Genomic DNA, 23,581 nt, shown 5'->3' with positions numbered 1-23,581 from the left:
GTACAAAGAGCTGAAAAACCTGAGGGACAATTATATTTGCTTCTGGGGAAAAAACAAAAAACCCCGAAGATACAGGCTCTACAAAGATTCCCCGCACAAGTGTAAATCAGGCCAACGTCATACATGATGCACCAGCTGAAGATAACAGCTGAGCTATGAGTAAAAAGAGGCTCATACTGACTATCTTATTAGCTGTTACTTAGCACTTAGCTAAGTTAGCTTCTTTTCCCACATGTTTGCACTGATTAGGAGATGCTCTGTATCTCATTTTACATCTGTATAGTGACAATAAAGGCATTCTACTCTATTCTATTCTAGCTGCTGCTCAGGAAGAAGAGCAGGTCGTCAGCAGATCAGAAGGTCGGTTGCTTGACGCTCAGCTACACCTCAAACTACCCTTGGGAAAGAAAAAAAACTGGCAGGCATGTCCGCATTGGCCTTCGTGCTGACCGTCTGATGATAAAATTTACATCACTGAGACCAAAGTGGACTCACGGACACGGGAAGTGTGATTCCTGCTTGTGATTGAGTCAACAAGGCTTCTGTCTGTCCCATTCATTCATGAGAACAGGAAAAGAGCGAAACATGTTCAGCTAGACTCATGAGAGGAGACCAGCTCTGACCTGATGGGATGAACAGGGACTGGCCTTGCTTCAATGTGCATTTGTAACACTTGTCCACCTGGTCAGCAAAGAACATTTCGCTGTGATTGGACGACGACCTCCAGCGCTCGTACAGAGACAGGTTGGCCGAGGTGGGCTTAATGAGGAAGAAGATCTTTTCTCCCTGCAAACATAATCACAATTTCCAGCGTCATCGCCATCATATGAGCAAAGGAGTGAAATAAATTCCGTGTTTCCTGTCAAAGCCTCAGAATCAGTGCCGAATATATTTTGACTTCCCATCATCCCGACACACTTCTCTAACCTTGAGAACGTGGTACCAGACAGAGGCGCCACCGCACTCGATGTGGAAGTCTGTGTAGCTGTCTTTAACACAGATTAGACAGTATTTGGTGACTTTTGGCTTCCCGAGCAGAGCGTCATCGGGCCAGTAGTTTTCTACCCAAGATAACCGCCGCACAATCTGTGGACTCTCCACTATGCTGTTCATCCTGTCCCAGACAAACAGAAAAAGAAATTAGCACTGTGAGTTTTCCATGCAGCCGGCATCTTTAGAAGCCAGATCTCATTTTTCAAACATTGCCTTCAGGCAGAGAGCTAGTACCTCGTGTCAGAGAACTCCAGGTTGATGATGTTTAATACTTTCTTTCTGTTTGTGCTGTAGTAATAGTCGACAAACTCTTTGAGCTTCATCTCGCTGTCTGTCTGCTTCGTGACATCCACCACATCCACGCTGACATCGGGACCTGAGACAAAGGCCAGGGGTGAGGAAGACACAATAAAACGAGCTGAAGGTAGAGTAACCACCTACAGGCTAAACATTTTCATTAGGCGGAAAACTGTTTAACAGAAAATGTCTGCAGCACAGAGAAGACAAGAAGAACACGCGCGCCCCCTACTGAAGCGCAGAGAGCATTGTACAGCTTTTTGTTTAATCATGTCATTTGTTTTAGTTTTAGGTCATCGACTAAAACAAATGACATTAGTCATTCGTTGTGCCAACATTTCCCTCTCATATTCACACACGTGCTGCATTTTAAAGCCACAGCTGGTGTTGGCTTCAATCGTGTTTGTAAATGAAGATGCTCTTATGACTGTTAAAACAGGGGATCTGCACGCTTTGTAAAATGTTAAGAGTAGAAGATCTAATGTCAGCAAACGAAACTTTTCTCAGCAGTGAAAAACGCAGAATTACAGCAAAAAACATTTATAATATTAACATGGATCTCTTCCAATAATAATATGCATCTCCATCCAACAACAAGCCAAATCACATTAAATTTTCTCAAAAGATAATAATCACAATGTTTCATGCAGTGAACTGTTTTGAACGTTTGGAAACAGCAGGTTTGAATGGCTAACAAATGCTATGAGCTACGCTTCAAGACGTGTGTTCTTCAGTTAAAGTGAGTGAAATTCCAGTATTCTTTAGCTGTTACTTAGCACTTAGCTAAGTTAGCTGTTCATTACACCAAAGACAGCTGGCTAACATTAGCTGACAACTTAGCAGTCCACCTTCTTGTTCAAATGTCAATTCTGACATGTGTAACCTGGTGTCAGCTGAAAGGTTAACGCTCAGCCTACACGTTCAATATCATTATTACTGTTAAATTACCTTTAATGTTACTACACTACAGTTTTTTGTTTGCATATTTTTGTTTTGTTTCTCTTTCCCATTTGGTTTTAATCAAGTATTTTGCAAGTACTCACAGTAAGCTTTGTGTTTTCGTTCTCCTTCATGGACTTGCATGTACTTGTCCTGGGCTGTTAGATATCTTTACTTATAATTCTTTTATATGACTTTCAGGACATACTGCAGTATGTCAGCAAGAGCAGATAAAGTAGTAACAAACAGATGCTGTTGTAATGCACCAGCAGCAGTGGCTGACGTTAGAAAAGTAATAGAAAGAGCAATAGCGGCTGCCTCAGTAGAAGTAACTGTGAATGCAGTGGTTGTTATAGAAGGATTAGTACTAGCTTCAGTTATAGTACTGCACTGAAAAAAAGGCCATGTTGGATTTACTTGATTCAATAGTGGACATTGGTTGCACACAAACGTTTTGCTTTGGCAGAAACTTAAACAACTGAGTTAAATCAACTCAACTTATTCATAGTCAATAAACCTGTGCATTTTGTGTTCATGAAACATGTTTAGATGAAGTAAGTTGAGCTCTTGGAATATTTTAATCCTTCACAATTTTGTCATTTTATTTCAACACTATTCAATAACCTTTACCACAGTACTACTTGATCTCTTAAATACTACATGTTGACTTCATATTACATAATGTTCAACAAAGTCTAGAGCATAGGTGTCAAACTCTGGCGCGTGGGCCAAATTTGGCCCGCAGCCTAATTACATTTGGCCCGCGAAGCCATACCAAATTCCTATTAGAGCTGGCCTACTGGTATTATACAGCTAATATATATATTGTTTAGTATTAAGCTTTGGTTGATCCATATTCAGTTTTTCAGCAAAATGTGTTTGAGTTCATAAGAAAAGATTCATTCTTATATCTGGAGGAATAAATATATTTCAATAAATATTAACGTTAGCCCGCGACTTTGTTCCAGTTTTGAATTTTGGCCCACTGTGTATTTGAGTTTGACACCCCTGGTCTAGAGTCTGGTTAACATGAAAGTTGAATGGGTCTACAACAACTAACATCCTCCTATCATTATCCTGGTTGCAGGGGGGCTAGGTTACGAGGCATGGTACACACTGGACAGCTCACCAGTCAATCACATAGAGACAAACAACCGTTCGCATTAACATTTATGGTGAATTTAGAATCACCAATCAACCTAAGCTAACTCTTGTAACTGCATGACTTTTAACTGTGGGAGGACACCAGAATACCCAGAGAGAAATCAGTGCAAACTAGCCATATTGTGGATTTGAACCCAGGACCTTATTACTGTGAGGCAACAGCGCTAACCACCATGTCACCAATCCAGGCTGGACATAAGTAGGAAAGCTATGATTTCAAGGCTTGATGCAGAATTTTCTGTACGTTTTTGTCCTTGACATGTTAAAACACAATAAAAAGCAATAGCATACACGTTCTGTGTGTGTGTGTGTGTGTGTAGTTGTCTGCCTCTTGTAACTCTAGTGATTTTCTCCAAAAGTTGATTCTGTTCATCTGGACGTAGCGTTTTGTGGGAGAAACATTTCGTCACTCATCCCACAAAATGCTACGTCCAGATGAACAGAATCAACTTTTGGAGATTTACTTTCCTGGATGACTGAGAATGCATCAAGACGTTCTAGTGATTTTCCTGCAGTTTGAAATCTCATGTGATCTTGTTAATGTTCATGAGTCCAGCAACTAACCACTCTTACTAGATTGTATCAGGTCATCTCAACAAGAACAAATTAAGTTGTTGAATTTCGTACAGATCCTACATGATTTAATTACGTTCAAGATAGAAACATGAAAATTTTGTGTTCAAATTACAAGGTAGACTTTTTTTAATGTAACAACCACCCAATTTACTTCTTTCGGTTTACCAAAAAAAGTAGAGGCAGCTGTTCGACTTGACTGAGATGGATGCCTTCCTCAAACCACGATCCAAAGCGTGCAAGACTGAAATCCCTTGCAGTGTCGCAAGATTTAACATTGCTATATTATTGACTTACTTCACTCGAACATGATATGAACAATTTAATCTTCCCGCTCTGCATATTATGTAGTTTCTACACTATATAGTTACACTTAACTTTAAACCATGAGGCAATTGTGTTAAATACACGCAAGATGCTTACATAAATCCAAGAGCTGGCCAATCCCTTTTTTTCAGTGTGTATGGTTTGGTGACAGATGTTCTTACCAACATAGTTCTCCACATCACTGATGTAGAAGGTGGGGGCGGGCATGGACATGCCCAAACCGTCTTTCTTCTGAACCAGGATTGGTTCATTGAAGCCGTTCTCCTCCAGGTAATCCATGGTCAGCTGACTGCCACTGAGCTTCACCACTATGTCATCAGCACTAATAAGCACACACAGCCAGATGAGGAGAGAACATCCTTAATGTGCTCTAAGCTGAAGAAACAGAATCACATCTGAGCTCTATGTGAGCAGCATGTGACACTATCTGAAAGCAGGTCTTTGAAATGTTACCAGGCAGTGCCCCCTAGTGGAGTTATTCAAACCCGGAACAATACACGCAATATTCCTTCATCAGTTTGAGTCATAAATATGATCACTTCAATTATAAAGAAAGCTTTACGTTCACCATTTTATCTCATATTATTTAAGTCGAGCCACATATTTACAACACCACCTGAGCACAACACATCTGATGGTCTCAAACACATTAAAGCAAGAAAGTCAATTTGTTCTTTACAATAAACTGTACCAGGTGATGGTCTTATGAAGCTGTGGTTAAAATAAACATGACACACACTGATTTGTTTACACTTTTCACATTGCAAAATCCCATGTGTGATGTTTTATAGTATGAATGCCTGGGTCAGTAGGGGTGTGGCCAGATACAGTCAAGCAATCAATTCAATTCTGTTTTATTTATGCAGCGCTAAATCACAACAACAGTCACCTCAAGGCACTTTATATTGTAAGGTAGACCCTACAACAATACATACAGAGAAAAACCCAACAATCATATGACCCCCTATGAGCAGCACTTTGGCGACAGTGGGAAGGAAAAACTCCCTTTTAACAGGAAGAAACCTCCGACAGCACCAGACTCATCTGGTTTTAAGTTTTCATTTTCTTTTTCATCTCTTAACGTCGACCAGCTGGTTTCACAGTTTCACTTCTAACCCTCCTTATGGAACTGTCAAGACTGACTTTTCATTTTGTCTGTTTAACAAAGTGTAACCCAAAATAAATTTAAAAGATACAAAAAAAGAATTCACAGAGGCCTAAAGTTTTCTTACTGTAGAGGAAGAACATGAAAAAAGGAACTGTAATGCGATTGTTCTCATGTAAGGAGTTGTTCTGTGTTTTTACCTCGGAAACGTTCTGCTGCGGAGCTCCTTGATGAAGACCTGACTGCCGTTCTGAACAGCTTTGATATCTGTGCTTTGGCCTGTGTCATGTTTGCTCCAGTTCTTTTTCTTTTTCACTAGAGAGCAAACAGAAAGAATCAGTCAGAACTTGACAGCAATCAAATCTAAATTGTTCCAGCAAATGAGAAGATGTGGAATGATCACACCACAGCGAATTTCAATCATTTGAATCAGTGCAACTCCTCACATGTGGATTTGCCGTGGGTCTTCTCGCAGTTTGGACAGTGATAAATATCGATGTCTGGAGCATCGTCTTCATCAACATCGACGCAGCTGAAATGAGAGAGGAAATACTTTTTAATGGCGAGGAACAGCCTTCTGCACATGAACTAAAGTAAAAGTGTGATTGGCTGTGGCCAATGGCTGTGAGGAAAAAGTTTGGGTAGATTATTCATCTTGGAAATGTAAATTTTAAGAATTAGGATTAAATCATCCTAATTCCAAAAATGAAGTACAATTTCAACAACTGGTCTGTTCTTCCACATTATAAAAAACTGCTTGTGCAGCAAATTTAGCTTTCAGCGTTTTCAACTGTAAAAAAAGAGAAGACGGGATAAAATAAATAGTAAATTAAAAAGGAAATTTTTTGCTATTTCATGAGATGTTAACATTAAAAAATGCCAGAATTCCTGATTATTTATCTATTACATACTTAGGTCTATGTGAGGTCATGACATCTCATGGTGGCGTCTTTTTCAGTAAAAAGACTAAAAGTGAAAAAACAGTTAAAAGTAAAAAATTTGAAGCTGCCTTTTGAAAAAACCTGATTACTAAATTACTGAAAAATATTCAAAACTTTTCTTCTGGCTCTTTAACAGCATATGCATATAAATCGATTTTGTATACGTCTACAATAGAATTTGTAGTGACAGAGGAGGAAAGAAAAATCTACACTCCAGCGTGGTCACCAACCAAAGAACATCAGCATGGTCCTTTGAAGTGATGCATGGTCTACGCTGACAGACAGCAGAGGGCCATCAAGACCTCAGGACAGGAACATGTATCAGTAGCCTATAAATATCCATCTACACAGATGCAGACGCAGTCTATATTGTAGCTCTGTGGTTTGTAGCACGACTGTAGTAAAAGGAAATGTTGGTTGAATTAGCACAAGGGCAAACTGCTAGTCGTGAGAAAATGACTGTTGCTGTTGCAAAAGTTGCACTTTTGAAGTGAAGAAAAAAACAAGAGTTTTGCAGCTCAAATGCAGCAAAGGAAAAATCACCAAAACTGAAAGATATTTCAAGACAGCATTAGTGTGGTTTGTTATGATGACAGTGATGCGCAGCTCTTCCCTTCTCTCTCTAACTCCTGCAAGTCCAAATTCCTCCCGTTTGGAGCCGCTGTTCTCAAACTCGGTGAACTGGGAGTTTCTACACAATGTATTCTTTTGACTCTTTGTGGGAGCTCCACAGCTTTACTACCAGGCCCTCTCACATCCACTGAAGTCACACAGAAGAGTGGGTGGGTGTGTTTGGACAGAGGGACACATGGCTCTTCATGACATTTTCACATCAGTGGCTTTAAATCCATACTAAATGTGAAAAGTGCACAATTTTCAGTAACAAAGGAAATTATCGACACGTCTCACAGTGACAGACTGAATTCACACTCATGTTACCTGTTGCTGCCTCAGTTTACAAAGTGATTGTAACAGAGCAGGATGTATTTTTAAACCTGGGTCAGGTCTGAGCTACACCAAAGTTCTTTCATCTCTTTGTGAGTGCTGTATTTGAGCAGTTCTGAAACTGACTTTGACCTTTTACCCTCCTGTGTGAGGCACAGCATTGATGCTTACAATATCATTCTTCATTTTACCACAGGTTCACACAATTCAGTGCACAGTATGTATCTCACTGTGGTCAAGTGTATACTTAATATAGAATATAAGACAACAAGGATTCCTGTGTAGTAGGGCTGGGCGATATGGCCTAAAATCCATATTGAGGTATAATTTGAAGCATGTGCGGTAACGATATATATCGTGATATATTCTTTTCTTCTATATACCATATTTTCCGCACTATAAGGCGCACTTACAATTCTTTAATTTTCTCAAAAATCGACAGTGCGCCTTATTTATGAATTCTGGTTGTGCTTACTGACCTCAAACCGACTCTATGTGGTACATGGCGCTCAAAAATCTATCTAAAACTGTTTTAGTACGACTTTGCTAAGCTACGAAGCTGCACCGATTGATGGATTGTCAGAGCATGACAGCTATCGCAGTCTCGCAGAGTAATCTGGGTCCAAAACGCCATCCACTTCAGGTCCCAAAGTCTAACGAACACTGCTGCATCACTGAGAGTTAAAAACTGTCTACATTCTTTCATCTTTAATAAAATCATCAGCGTTGCTGCTTTACCAGGTTTAACAATTAAGTTTAACATCCAGGCATCCATGAAAACAGAATTTATTAAATTTAACAGAGTTAGAAGTTAGCAGGAAGTTAGCTCGCTAGTTTCCACCTAAACATGACATACCATGTTCTGACTGAGAGATTTCTGAAAAGATTAAACGTACAGCTCTGCTATCACTTCCAACATAAAAGAAGACAGAAAAATAAACAGCAGTGACTTTTTTAGGGTTACTGAAGTTGGGCTAGCTGGTATATAATGTTGTGCTACGTGATTGCTAGCAACACAGCTATGTTAGCATAACATAAACACAGTGAAGCTGGAGGATGAACACTAACTTTTTTCCACTCGATAAAAGTTAACGTGAGGGTTCCTGATGGTTAGAGACAAATGCAATCGCATGGCAGGATGCTGTAAACGGACCAAACTTCAGTCAGGAGAACAACTGAGATAATCCATCCACAATACGAGGTTAGTCATTAATATACTGCAACAACATGGGAATAGAGCAGCTGCGAGAGATTTCAGCATTAATGAATCAAAGGTAGGGAAGTGGAGGAAGTGCAGTTTTTGGCTTTTCTCATATTCCAAAACGTGTTTCGTCTCTTTGCTTTTACTGTCGCCCGGCATTATTTGGAGATGATATTGTTTGCAGCCGCTGCAATGCTTTCGGCCAAAACAGGCGCAAAAACAGGCGCAGCTTGATGACACCATCAACCCCTACTGTGTAGTGTGATTAATGCAAAGCTATTTTAGTACAAACCTACTAAGGTTGGGCAATATGTAAAATTTTGCAGCCAACAATCATCAGTCCAATAGCCGACGATAGGTCATATAGTCGCGCACGCGCAGACTTTTCGATGGGCAGAGCAATGTAATCATGCATGGACTTTGTGCGTTTAGAACACAGAAGTCCAAACATGGACAAACTAATTACCAAATTGCACACTGGAGGAGAAATGGACTGTTATCTCAGCGAGATGGTCATAGATGGAGAAGACAATCAACTGGTTTGGTGGAAAATGAAAAACGTTTCCCATTGATGTCACACATGGCACCAAAATATCTGCGTGTACCAGCAACAAGCACACTTTCAGAACGCGTCTTCAACACCGCTGGTAATGTTGTTAACCACCTGTGCACACTGCTAAAACCTGAGAAAGTAAACATGCTTGATTTCCTGTCAAAGAATTCATGCATTTTGTTTGGAGGGAATATTTTACCTTCTTTTCTTGTTTGTTTCAGTAATAATGTAGCTACTTTTTGGATTATTTATTTATTTATTTATTTGAGATGCGCCAAATCGCACAAAAGACTTATGTTTACGTTGGAGATTTTTTTTTAATGTTTGCTGGAAGAGACATTTTGATTTTTAGCTAATTTGTTGTTTGGTCGAGTGTGTGTCGAGTGACAGATACGTTTTTATTTAAATAAAAGGCTTTTTTTCTGAACATAGGCTACTGCTGTTCTTTTTTCTGTTATGAGTTTGAGTAAATGAATCACTGCTGCATTTGAGTGCACTCCGAGGAGGGTGCCGTTAAAACAGCGCTATTATTTATTTCTGTTGACTGCTTCTGTTGGCTTCAACCAACATTATCAAAAAAATTACTCATGGACAAATAAATAAATAAATGGCCCTTGTAAAAACTATCAACGACAGGGCAGCCCATCAACGATAGTCGATATATTTGTCCAATTGCCCAACCTTAAAACCTACAATAAGCAAACTGGAAATGAGCATAGGGTTCAGTAAAATACTATATGAGCTGCTTCTTATAAAGTGCTTTTCTACTCTACCTGAGCACTCAATACAATATGCCTCAGTCACCCTTTCACAATAGAACTTTTTTCTATGCTTTCAAACTGATATTCATGCACATTCACTTGGGGTTAGTATTTTGCCCAAGGATATTTGGCATGCAGTCAAGGATCAAACCACCAATGTTCCAACTAGGAAGCAACGTGCTCTACCTCTTGAGCTACAGCCACTTGTTATCAAAGTCCCAGACAAGTGATATGTGTAAGCATTTAAATGGTTAGTAAGAAGAAAAAGACGGTTAGATAAAGAAATACAAAATAATACATTCGTTTATGATTATTTTGTCATGACTTTTTTTTAGTATAACAAACAAAAGCGAGCTACTTTACAATGAACTACACTCTTGAAGAGGGGTGTCCTGGCACAGATTCCAATCCAGCACACTGGAATTGGAAAACGTGAGCATGAATGGCATAAATTTTGGATGTTTCCTACTGATAAGGACCTGACACATGGCCATTCATAAAAGATGAAAGTAATTAAGTTTTAAACAATTAAATAACAGAAACATTACTGGGTTTTATACAGCCCACATGAGACCAAAGCAGGGTGTATGTGGTTCAAGACTAGTTTGACATCCCCATTCTACACACTTTGCTCTTCTGAGTTGCAGAGTAACCTTAAGAAATCAAGCTGAACATATTTAAAAAGCCAGTGATATTCATTTTCTGAATACAAAATGCGTCCTCTCTGTTGTCTTAGTCTTATATATCTTCTAATACCAATAAACTTTTGGACATCTTACTTTATGTGTAATACAGAATGTAGCTCTAGACCCAGCAGTCTTAGCTAATTATAGGCCAATCTCCAACCTTCCTTTCATATCAAACATCCTTGAAAGAGTAGTTGTCAAACAGCTAACAGATCATCTGCAGAGGCTTATTTGGAGAGTTTCAGTCAGGTTTCAGAGCTCATCACAGCACAGAAACAGCTTTAGTGAAGGTTACAAATGATCTTCTTATGGCCTCTGACAGTGGACTCATCTCTGTGCTTGTCCTGCTAGACCTCAGTGCTGCGTTCGATACTGTCGACCATAATATCCTATTAGAGCGATTAGAGCACGCTGTAGGTATTACAGGTACTGCGCTGCAATCTAATAGACTCCAATTTGTTAGTTATGGAGTTCCACAGGGTTCAGTGCTAGGACCAATTCTGTTTACATTATACACAATTCCCTTAGACACTATTATTAGAAGGCAGAGCATACATTTCTACTGCTATGCAGATGACTCCCAACTTTAACTACTGTAATTCATTATTATCAAAAGTCCTAAAAACTCACTGAAAAGCCTTCAATTAATCCAAAATGCTGCAGCAAGAGTCCTGACAGGGACTAGAAGGAGAGAGCAGATTTCTCCTGTTTTGGCTTCCCTTCATTGGCTTCCTGTTAAATCCAGAATTGAATTCAAAATCCTGCTCCTCACATACAAGGTCTTGAATAGGAAGGCCCCGTCTTATCTTAATATCCATATCACCCTATTAGAGCTGCAGTCTGCTCTCAGACTGCAGCTTTACTTGTGATTCCTACTATATTTAACGGTAGAATTATAGGCATAGCTTGCAGCTGTCAGAGCACTCTTCCAGATTCCAATTTGGATTCAGGAGACAGACACTGTCTCTTTACTTTTAAGATCAGGCTTAAAACTTTCCTTTTTGCTAGAGGATATAGTTAGGGCTGGATCAGGTGACTGTGAATCCTCCCTTATTATGCGGGAATTGGTCTAGGCTGTTGGGGATTCCATTGAGTGTTTCTTCTCCAGTCACCTTTCTCACTATGTGTTTATACACCTCTCTGCATTTAAACATTAATTAATTATTTAATCATTCATCGTTGGCTCTCTTCCACAGCATGTCTTTTGTTCTGTCTCCCTCCCCACACAGAGCACAGCTTTAAATGTTCTGCCACCTGCATGCTCAGCAAATTTCCTCAGGCTTTTATTGTGAAGCAGTTGCAGGATGTGTTGAATTCGGCTTGTGTTATGTGCAAGACTTGCTGACAACTGTTTCTGTACTATGCAAGTCCCCATACATCCAGCTATGTAAAGCCGGTGAGCTTTAGTCCTGTTTGAACTCTCTGTTTAGCTTTAATAGTGCATTTATTTTACCACAGTCAATCCAGCAGTAAGAAGTTCATATAAACCTATTGTACAGCAACTCCCCAGGACCCAGTGTGGTCAAAGGGGGCCTTCCCCTGTGGCTAGTGTGGGAATGACACATAATGCAACTGTGGTTCTAAGCAATGACCACACCAAAACCATGGTTTTAGTTAAAGCTTTAACACAGTCAACGCCAGGACGCACTGATGAAGCCATTCTGTGAAAGAAGACGTTATATCATAAAGCAAACGTTTACAGGTGGCATGTTCTTGAAATCAAGTCTCCATCACCAGCTCGCAGAATCTGTTTTCTTACAGTACATCAAAATATATAAACATATATTTTTATTAGGTAAAGTGTCTGGCGCTGTGAGGATAACATCTATCTAATAAGCAAAAAAAGGTTTTGTATCTTGTTCCATATAATACGTCACACTGAACATCGTCCAACAAAGTGCAGATTTGCTGCAGGGCATGTTTTCAATAAGTTAAACAAAGCTCAAAGTCATCAAAACCTGCTTTTAGTGTTGAGACTTGTTTGCTCTGAGGAAAATTGCAACCATTTGGACTAGGGCTGAACGATATATCGCATTTGCGATAACGGCACAACTCCCGGCACATCATTTTCAGATCACCGCGGAGTTTCGCTGCTCGGGTTAAACGTAATATATAAGTCACTTAGACAACCTAAAAATGTTATTGTTGGGCTTTTTTTCAGTGTTTTGTTTGTTCGTGAGTAAATCGGTTTGGCTGAGATTAAAGTTATTAGATTAGATAAAATAAAACTTTATTAATCCCCCGGGTGGGTTCCTCCTTGGTTTTCACACAGCTGACTAAACGTCAAACAGAAAACTTATTAAACAGAAGTATGAGACAGTCGAGAATTTACACCAGTGTCTGGTTATATTTTAGATAGCAAGAAGCAGACGGCCATATTACATGAAGGAACCTTTTAAAAAAAACAAAAAACAAGCGCGTCCATGCTCACAGGTGTACACACGGGTGATCACACCCACAAACTACACCCTTTTTGGCTCCTACCTCAAAGCACACTGTGTTCTGTTGATCTTATGTGCTGCACAATAATGTTTAATATTTAGTATTTACTGTCATATTCCCATATATCATTGTGATGTTGTTTATTCTATTACTCTTGTTCTCTTCTGCTTGCTTTCTTTTTTCTTTCTCAGCAGGTGATCCAGGTGATTGATATATGCATTTTTTTTCTCTGCCCGTTCTGTTGGTTTTTGTCTTTTGCCCTTCTCCCCCGTCCCTCTTCTCAGCTGTTTCTCTTTCCCTCTTTCTTTCTCCCCTTCTTTCCCCCAGTCAAGTCTGTCCCGTATTCAGTAAGTGAAAATAAAATAAACAATAAAAGGTGAATCAAATGGACCATTACGGCAAGGCTGGGATGGTCAGTTTGGTAAAGTAAATCCGTTGGGCATCTTTCTTTGCCTTTAGACAACAATTCTGATGGCAAAAGAGCCAAACGGGACAGGAAAAAAAAAAAAAAGAAAAAAAAAAAAAAAAAAGAAGCAGACGGCCGAGTTTAATAAACTCCACCGAGACAGCGGTGACGCTAATCAGAACTAGACCGTCCAATTTCACGCCTTTAAATTTTAAAGGCGTGTTTGTGTGTGTGTTTATACAATTGCTATTATGTTTGCACTTTATGTGTAATGTTACTGACTGCAGAGATCAGTAAGATGTGTGTATTTTTTATTTATTAGTTTTATTTATTTAATATTATTTTTTAATTGAATGACTGTCTAGTAGTTCACAGATGTCGAAAAACTGAGTGTGGTAAAGCCACTGATTTTGTTTATGTATATTTCTGCAATCTGCACATTGTACTGACTTTCATTTTAATGTTTACACCAGGGTTCCTTGTCAGCACTTTATGCTCAGATGTTTGTAAGCTAAAAATAAACTATTGTGTATGTTCAAATATACTGTTGTGATTGAAGAAGTTAAATAAAAATGTCAGTCATCAATTCATGCATCACCTCATGTCATCATAACAGAGGTCTGTCTTCCAGGAAAGAACAGTTTAAAATTAATGTAATATAGTATTGGCCATACTATATGATGTATTGCTTGTCTTTGTTTAATAATACAGAAGACAAAGACCTTAAAAAATAATCGCATATCACATCGCAATTGCAATATTGGGGCAAAAAATCGCAATTAGATTATTTTCCATAATCGTTCAGCCCTAATTTGGACACCAGTTTAGCTTACTGGGTCAGCAGGCTGCTACCACATGACCAGAGTCTGACCCAGCGCTGCGTCTTCCCAACTATCTCTCTCCGCTTTCCTGTCTATCTCCATTGTTCCTACCCAATAAAGGCAAAATGCCCCCCCCCCCAAAAAAAAGGATTAAAAAGTTTCAATCATTTAAAAAAAGTGAAAGAGATGGTTTTCAAGGGCATTGGAGGGCTGTGTAGTCAGTGTGTGCCAGGGCAGGGAGCAATGATTAAATACGATAAGTACATGTATAAACAATCATGTTGGCTAATAAGTAATTGCTATTAATTCATCAGATTTCAAAAAGCTGCCAGATAATTGCTAAATTATCAAGTTGCCATACATTCTTTCTTTAATTTATAATGTTACTTTATGCTGAAGACTGCTGAAGCTCCTAACTCATTTCAATGCTCGGTGTTCAATGACAATAAAGATCTAATCAGAAAATGTTTTTTAAAAAGTGGGGAAATAATTATTTGATGTCCTGCTGAATTTGTGAATTTGCTCACTTACAAAGAAATGAACAGTCTACTTTTTATTGTGGCTTTATTTGAATGGAGAGAGACAAAATATCCGCTTAAAAATCCATAAAAAACACATTACATAAAAGTTATAAAATGATTTGTATGTCATTAAGTGAAAAAGGTATTTGAGTAATTGGTGAAAAAAACATTGTTGGCAAGAACAACAGTAAGAACGTCTTGTAGTTGGTCATCAGGCTTCTACACGTCTGTGGAAGGATTTCGCTGCTCTCCTCCTGCGTTAGACTCTCGAAATCCTTTAGGTTGCTTGGCTGCTGCTTGGCAACTCAAAGCTTCAACTCCCTCCATAGACTGTCTATAGGATTGAGGTCTGCAGACTAGCTACGCCACTCTGTGACCTTAATGTGCTTCTTCTTTAGCCACTCCTTTATTGCCTTGGTAGTACCCATCTACGACCCATCTTCAGTGCAGAGGGAAGGAGGTGCACGTCCAGGACTGAATACTACATTGACTCGTCCACTGACTTCTTAATGCGGTGAAGTCATCCTGTACCCTAAGCAGAAAAACAGCCCCAAAGCACTTGACAGTAGGTATAGTGTTCTTTACATCATACTCTGCTTTTCTCTTCTTCCAAAGCTGATGGGCTGAGTTAGTTTCATCTAACCACTTCATTCATAGCACTGAATCATTGAAATGTTCACTGGCACAGGTTCACAGGTGTGTACATGGGCCTTCTTGAGTGAGGGGAGCCTTGCATGCACCGAGAGACTTCAGTCCATCCTCATGAGGCAAGATCTTGTATGGCACTCCAGACTGAGGGTCATTTCATATTTCTTCCACTGTCAAATAATCGCACCAGCAGTTGTCACCTTCTCACCAAGCGTCGTGCTTCCAGGCTCGTGCAGGTCTACATCTTGTCCCTGATGTCCTTTGATAGCTCTTTGGTCTTGAGCTGGTGGTGGAGAGGTTGGAATGGAAGAAATTGATTCTGTGGACAGGTGTGCTTTATACACATCAGCTGAGATCAGGAGTATCTGTAATTGATTGATTGATTGTAATCTGTGTCCCCATGTGGCATACACCCAATCCTGTGGGATCAAATACTTATTTCACTCAATTGCATGAAAATCGATTTATAACTTCGTGACATGTTTGTTCTGGATGTTTGGTTGCTAGTCTGTCTCTTTCCATTAAAATGACATTACTATAAAATTTGAGACTGTTTGTAAGTGACCAAACTTGCAAAGCTGTTTCCCCCACTGTAAACACAAACACATGATTTCCTGATTTTCATGATTTCCTGATTTCTTTCCATATTTGTTAAGATTGTCATACTAATTTAAACATGCGCACAATGATAACACAAGTAAATACAAAATGCATTTTAAAGGAAAAATGATATCCAAATCTACCAGGTCCTGTGTGATAAAGTAAATGCCTTACATATATCTAATCACCATTGATAGCGAGAACTCTAATCAAGCATTTGCATTGACTGGCAATGAGTCTTTCACAACGCTTTGCCTCACTTTTCTTTGTAGAATTTGTTTAATTCAGCCACATTGGAGGGTTTTCAAGCATAAAGGACCTATTTAAGGTCATGGCAAAGCATGTCGACAGGACTTAAGTTGGACTTTTACTAAGCCACTGTGTATTTTGGATCTTTGTCCTGCTGCACAACCCAGTTGTGCTTGAGCTGATGACATTCTCCTTCTAGATTTTCTGGTAAAGAGCAGAACACATGGATCTATTAGTTACGGCAAGTTGTCCAGATCCTGAAGCAGCGAAGCAGCTTCAGACCATCACACTACCACCACTATGACTGATAGGATGTTCGCATGATGTTAATAATAATCATAATAATGGATTGCATTTATAGCGCTTTTTGGGGCCCTCAAAAAGCACTATAGTGGAATTGCAATGCGCTTTGCAATTCCACTATTCCTTCACTCTCACATACTGGTGGAGGCAGCTACAGTTGTAGCCACAGCTGCCCTGGGGCAGACTGACAGAAGCGAGGCTGCCATATAGTGCCATGGGCCCCCCTGGCCATCACCAGTAGGCGGCAGGTGAAGTGTCTCGCCCAAAGACACAACGACCGAGACTGTCCGAACCTTCCGGTTACAAGACGAGCTGCCAACTCTTTGAGCCACGATCGCCCCATGTTCTTTTATGAAATGCTGTGTTAGTTTTATGCCAAACATCTAAAACCTGAACTTTTGTCTTTTCACTCCACTGACACTAACTGAGGTAACTGACCTTCTGGATGAGCTGTCGATACACTCATGGAGTAATTCTGGTAGGCCAAAAACACACATGTGTCACGGATGTTCCTGCTGATTGCTTTGCTACTTGTTTAAACACACTTTAAATAGACAAAGTTCAACATTGTCCAAACAAATACACTGTGTGCATTTTAGTGGCTATATGAAACCACTAATTATCTTCCCTGTTAAACAATTCATGTTTTAAATGTCGCTCAGTTATGTAACACTTCGCGCTGTGTGTAACTTTGCAAACGCACACAGTGTCAGATTAGTTTTGTCTGCTAGCTAACCCCAGCAGTGCTAGCAGTCCTAGCCTTGGCTTCTTCAGTGCTGGTGTCCACACATCTTTGTGAAGAATGTGGTTACACCTGGTTTCAGTTGCTTGGTTTTATTCCAGTTTGACAGCCGTTCGTTAAAGTAGAATAGAATAGCGCCAGTTAAGACGGCTGTCCTCTGTTTACTTTCCCTCTGCGCATTTACAACTTCACTACACCATGAAAATGCAGAGCATGGTTAATGCCAGTGTTTCACTCATTCACATGCATTAACTCACCGTGGCTGCTGGTCAACGCACAAATTCAACGTAAAGAACGTTTTTGTTACTAATTACCACAAGCATAAAGTGAATTCATGCAGCGCCAAAATAACTGCAAACATCAAGTGGGAAGAACAATTGCTCAAAATTGTAATAAGGTAATATATAATATGTATTACAGTATTAGTTTAAACATTATTTACCAATACCTGATAACAAGTCACATCACAGCCATGTTCAAACACTATTCTCTTGAAATACATAGTAACGTGTTGTATTTTAATAAAGAATTATCCAGATATATTTGGTTAAGACAGCTTTTGTTACAATTTGACGGACTTTAAATACATAAATGTTGTAGTTAAGCAACATATCAGTTGTCTTGGAAAGGAATGGCCTTGTATAGCATTTTTCAGTCTTGCTGACTCAGAATGTCACAACATCAAACATTTTGTAGTCAGCGCCAGTACGAAGAGAATTAGATGATTTCAGCCATAATTATTTATTAAAATGTGATTTAAGCCACTGACATGGTGTTGGTAGACCATTTGTTTAAACATTATACTCAGCTGACAGAACATAGACTGAGATGTTAGGATGACTGACAGGCAGCCTACTGACAATCCTATAAGACATAACATTAGTTACGTCATGTTAGCTTCAGCATATATAATGTTAACCACTGCAAACATTTTAGCCTTTGGATCATAACTGATTTTACAACAGCAATGACAAGTGTCTCAGACAAAGTGGTAAAATGTATTTCATGATAACAACACAAACTACTTCCTGATATAACTCTTACAGCCATTCTTATCAATAAATCAGGGCTGTAAGAGTTGTTGTGGCAGCTGCACTAGTTGCGATCTTCAGCTTATAGTTTTTGCTGTTCAATGTGTTGTTTTTTCTGTGCTGGTGGGCATGTTGCATTTTCAGAATTTTGGTATTATTTTATTCTACGTGAACACCCGTCCAGCTCACATCCACGGGTAAGAAGATCCATGGATGGGCAGAGTGCAAACATACAAACTAAGCAGAAAGGACCTAGCTGAGGTCTGAACCAGTTATTTTCACTGTAACAACGTGTTCTAAATCCTTATTTTTACTTTTTTTTCCTTTTATCTAACAACTGATCACCACCTCCTGAGAAAAATATTCCAACTACTGCTTTTTGGATAAGCCATCACCAGCTAGCTTTGTCACTAATTGTGGGTTTATTGTAGGTTATTTGCTGAAAACAGCTGCTTGCTTTTTGTATCAAAGGTTGATAAGTGCAGTGAGACTGAAGCCAGGTGGTAAACTGAGCTCCCACGAGTATTAATAATGAACTAAAACAGACTAAAGCAGCCTTCCTCAATAAAGACACTTTGATTATAAGGTTGATTTTTATTTTTAAAAGAAGTTGCCATTTTAAAAATGCAACAAGTCCGAGGCTAACTCACTTGGTTTTGTTCATTTAACATGAAGATAAAACAGAAATGTACAGTGAAAACCAGACAGTGTGGTTTTAGGAGCAGTTAGCGTTTGAACTGTTTCCTGATCAACAACAGCTGGGTGCCATGACTGCAAGCAGCATCTCCAAAGCGCTGTCCTGAACACTGCAGTGACTCAACTGTGGCCCAAACCAAAATGACTACAGGATATAAAAACGAATGCATAAAGGTTGTAGGAAAGTAGAGTGTTGTCAGACATGGCAAAGCTAGGCTGCTGCAGCTCTTTGTAGAACGATTGTTTCTGACTCTAACAGCCAATGTATATGTGATACCCATACATGTATGGATCACCATGTGTATAAGTCCCAGAGGATTCAGTGATCACTTAGATGATAATGATTAGATTTTGTTCACGTTTCTGTTACATCACATCATCATGTGTGGACTCATGCTAAGACTGTGAATCATAATTATATTGATGATACATGTGAACTTAACACATCCGCTCCTAACAGCTGAACATGTACATGAATATTATTTTAAAATGCAAGTATTTATCAGTGGTCTAATATTAATTTGAGAAGAAATTCATTACTCGGTCCAACATTTGTTAAATTTTTTTTAAGGGAACCTGATGTTAGTAACCTGATTTATTCCTCATGATGGTCCACCTCAGGGGCCTGAATAATTGGAGCGCCAATGTACGGTGTGTGCAAATCCACTTTAAATATACTTATGGTTTGAAAAATGCAGTTGCTCTATTTTTTATCAGGATCACAAACTTACAGAATGTGACAGGTAAGTGAAAATGTGTGATGCAGGTAATAACACAAGCAGAAATACGATGTTCGGGGGGAGAAACAACATGTATTTTGCTGGTGGTTTGGCTTCTAGGTCTTGGACTATTGCCATGCCTTAATTCTCGAATGATTTAGACAGTGTGATACAGACAGCGGGCAGCCGGCCGGCGGAGGAACATTAAAGGGTTAACGTTCAGGCGCGTAAATACTGTTCAATGCTCTGAAGGGCTTGTTCACCGAAAGAAACGCGATTAACAAATGACGGGTTAACAAAAAGACAGGCAGTGAGCAGCCGAACAGCTCTAAACACCCCAAAGCAAAGGCCAGTCCAGACACAGACTCGTGTAAGAACAGATATAACGACAGCAGGCAAAAACGAAAGGATGATAACTGGGATTTGGTTGAGACCATTACAGTGTGTGTACAGCAGGGAAAGTGATGAGCAGCGGCGGGCGATACGTTTCGCACTATACTCGGGGAGACGTATGAGCTAACAGTCGTAGTCTACACTAGTGACAAACCAGTCAAACCAATACTAATAATTATTTCCCCTCCGCTGCTGAAGCTTAGGACATCCAGCACGGGCTATTGTCAGCCATAGCTGCCGCCTGGCAGGAAGGCTGCGGGGCTGAGTTCGGGAAGCTCGGACTCGAGTCGTGATTTTCCACCGCGCTCGGTTAACACGGCCGGTGAAAACTGGAAGAGCGACTCGAATGTGACAATATTTCCCGGCAATAGGCACGAAATGTTGCCCTTAACGTGTCTGGAAGGACGAGCATTTGTCACAAAAATGAGCGGCGAGTTTGCGGAGGCTTCCCCCGCTGTCGTCCGCTCCTTACAACGGGAAGGCAGGCTGGGGCTATGCGGGGATGTTAAAGAGCCGTTAAGTGCAATTAATAGCCGAAGCTCACACCGAAATCCTCCCATTAACCACCGTATTTATTCCAATAAGGGAAATCTGTTTTGTGTTATTCGCGAAAAAATGTCACAACCCCGGTCGGCTATATATAACTCCGCCTTCTTCTTCTTCTCCAAGCGGCCTCTCTTCAGATGTAGACGGGCGACTGAGAGCCACAAAGCTGTCAAACGCAACCGAGACCTCGCCATTTTTGTTTGTTTCCCACAAATGCAAACCGCCCCAAAATACAGTACGGCGAACAATCGAGACTTACCTGCCGTGGAACCAGTCCTTGCAAGCATCGCACTCGATCATAAACTGGGTCACGTCGTAAGGTAATCTGCAGATGCAATATACTGGTACAGTCGCCATGTTCAATTCACAACTACGTCGGGATAGACTGGGGGGGCTGCAGGAGGAACAACGTCCTGCAAACAATATGATCCAATATGATCTTCCCCAGAAAAAAAGCCAGGGGCAGTCCCGCCGGACACATGAACCTAAGCGCACAGCTCCATCACGCCGCGGCCGGGCTGGCGTTTGTGCGGGGAGCTAGAAACGATGGAGGCTCGTCGTAGCAGGCTTTCCTCAAATGCATTATTATTGTTATTATTACTATGTGCATGCCCCCTGGTGACAGCGCGGCACCGAAGCGCTCATATTAGGAGCCACAAGAAAATGTAGTCTCGATGTCGCTGCGAGGTAAATAAATAAACAAATGTAAGTTACGTCAGGGAGCAGCTTTAGATCCGATGAATGAGCGTAAAGATCGATCTAAAATGGACTTGCGGATTTTTTTCCCCTGTGGTGGAACGCTCAAATGCCGAGAAATAAACGCTTTCTGTTCCCAGACAGTTTATTGTTAATCGATGAATACAATTTAAATGCCGCGTTCTTAGCCGCCATTAGGAAAGATATGATTGTTTAATTATTACATAATCTGTTATTACGAAATTACACACTATTTCCGTACATCATGATATCCTCTCTATAAATACAGTTGTTATTATTATTGTTGTTGTTATTATTATTACTACATTTCATGTATTTGGAATTTAATAATAATAATAATAATAATAATAATAATAATACAATCATAAAAATATTTCAACATCATCTCAGCAAAACAGAATCGAAATCAAATGTCACTTTGTAATAAGGTAGTTGAACTATAAGCTTGCAAGAACAGATGATTCCCTGTCAGACACATGTTGCATTCTTCACAAGTCCACTGCCCTTCCTGGCTGACTGATTATAAACCAGCATGAGGTTTTGTCCATGACACCAAATCTCAGTCTGCACCTTTTTATGTATTAAACAAGCCATTTTACAGTGGTGTGAAAAAAAGTTTTCTCTATGCAGCCTCACCTCTATGAAAGGAGAAGAAATTCACCCCCAATCAAACCATGTAATCTTCAGGGAAACTGCAAACGCTACAGTTAGCATGTTAAACATGTTACATTTAGAAAAAGACCAAACAACTATGGCTTGTCTGAAAGCCTTTTGTCTCTAAAGAAAACATGGCAACATGGCTTTGGTTTGCAAAGTTGCATCTGAAGAAACCAAAAGATTACTGAAATAATGTCCTTTGGATCGACAAGACCAAGGCGAAGAAGTTTGCCCAAAAACCCAACACAGCATATCAGCATAAATACTGCATACCATCTGTAAAGCACAGTGGTGGGGAGGGGTGATGATTTGAGCTTGTTGTGCAGCCACAGGAACTGGGTACCTTGAAGACATTGAGCTGACCATAAACTCCTCTGTTTACCAAGGTGCTTGAGCATCAAATATGAGGCCATCTGTCCAACACCTAAAGCTCGGTTGAAGCTGAGTCATGCAACAATACAGTGATGTCAAGCACAAATCTGCAACAGAATGGCTGGAAAACAAAAGAATCAAGGTGTTGCAGTCACCCAAAGTCAAGAACTGAAATGCTGTGATGGCACCCTAAGAGAGCGGTATATAAATGAATGCCATCAAACGTCAATGAAATGAAGCAAGGTTGTAATGAAGAGTGGGGCAAAATTTCTCAAGAACGATGTGAGAGACTGATAATGGCATACAGAAAATAATTACTTCAAGTTTTTGCTAAAGTGCTTCTACGAGCTATTAAATCACGGGATGTGTACTAAGGTTTTTCCATAGAGTCCAAAGAAAACGTCCTTTTTCTTACAGCTGTTAACGTGAGGGTTCCCGATGGTTAGGGACAAATGCAATCGCATGGCAGGAAGCTGTAAACGGGCCAAACTTCAGTCAGGAGAACAACTGAGATAATCCATCCACAATACGAGGTTAGTTATTAATGTACTGCTGCATGTGCTGGGCTGTAGTTACATCGTGAGGTTTTAAAAACTGAGCTTTAAAACATGCTGCAGATGAATAGTGATGATAGAAACCGAGAGAGGCCGACAGTGATCACTGACTTTTTTTAGGGGCTTGTTCAGATTAAATAGAAGAAGATATAAAGTATTAACACATGTTAAAAACACAACAGCCTTAATACATGCAGAGTAGTTTGGACCTGGAAACAGGGTTCATCAGGTCATCACTTAAAGACTGGATGACAACTTTGTTTGACACAGAGCTGTGTGGGAGAGGACCACAGTTTGTGGTCTCTTCTCTTTCACCCAACAAGTAGTTACAGCATACGGCTGCACCTCCCCAGGTGTAGTTCTGACAGAGGTTTCTTCCTGTTAAAAGGGAGTTCTTCCTCCCCACAGTTGCCAGGTGCTCGCTCTCTGTTCAGTCTCTAATATTATGGGCATTTTTGGATCACATGGTAAATACACTGAATTTATTATCTGACACTTTGGACATGCTTAATATGATCATCCACTCCTGGACAGTTTATGTATGATAGATAATAAGGTAAAGTACAATAGGCAGCTTCATCCTGGGCATCATCCATTCTCCCTGGGGTACCCAGCTCTCTTCCCTCCTATGATGTTGGGAGGTGGGGGAGTAAAAAGTGTGATATTGCACTGCTATTCT

General features: G+C 40.0%; 1 protein-coding gene across 1 annotated transcript in view; it reads right to left on the bottom strand.

The window, feature by feature from the left end:
- phf2 (PHD finger protein 2) overlaps positions 1-21,178 on the bottom strand; it is a 41,456-nt gene extending 20,278 nt beyond the window's left edge. Inside the window, exons 1-7 of the mRNA XM_085352975.1 lie at positions 20,862-21,178; positions 5,845-5,930; positions 5,599-5,713; positions 4,455-4,615; positions 1,228-1,369; positions 928-1,114; positions 624-786 (exon numbers count right to left, since the gene is read on the bottom strand). Coding sequence (XP_085209101.1) covers positions 624-786; positions 928-1,114; positions 1,228-1,369; positions 4,455-4,615; positions 5,599-5,713; positions 5,845-5,930; positions 20,862-20,959 — 952 coding nt within the window. The 5' untranslated portion in view covers positions 20,960-21,178. The remainder of the gene's footprint in view (positions 1-623; positions 787-927; positions 1,115-1,227; positions 1,370-4,454; positions 4,616-5,598; positions 5,714-5,844; positions 5,931-20,861) is intronic.
- Between the last annotated feature and the right edge of the window lie 2,403 nt (positions 21,179-23,581).

This window comes from Diplotaxodon limnothrissa, linkage group LG5 (genome assembly GCF_057381915.1).
Source record: "Diplotaxodon limnothrissa isolate DT_005_m linkage group LG5, D_limnothrissa_male_GT1.1, whole genome shotgun sequence".
Lineage (NCBI taxonomy): Eukaryota > Metazoa > Chordata > Actinopteri > Cichliformes > Cichlidae > Diplotaxodon > Diplotaxodon limnothrissa.
The sequence above is the reverse complement of the archived record's forward strand: the minus strand, read 5'-3'. Positions and strand labels throughout refer to the sequence as shown.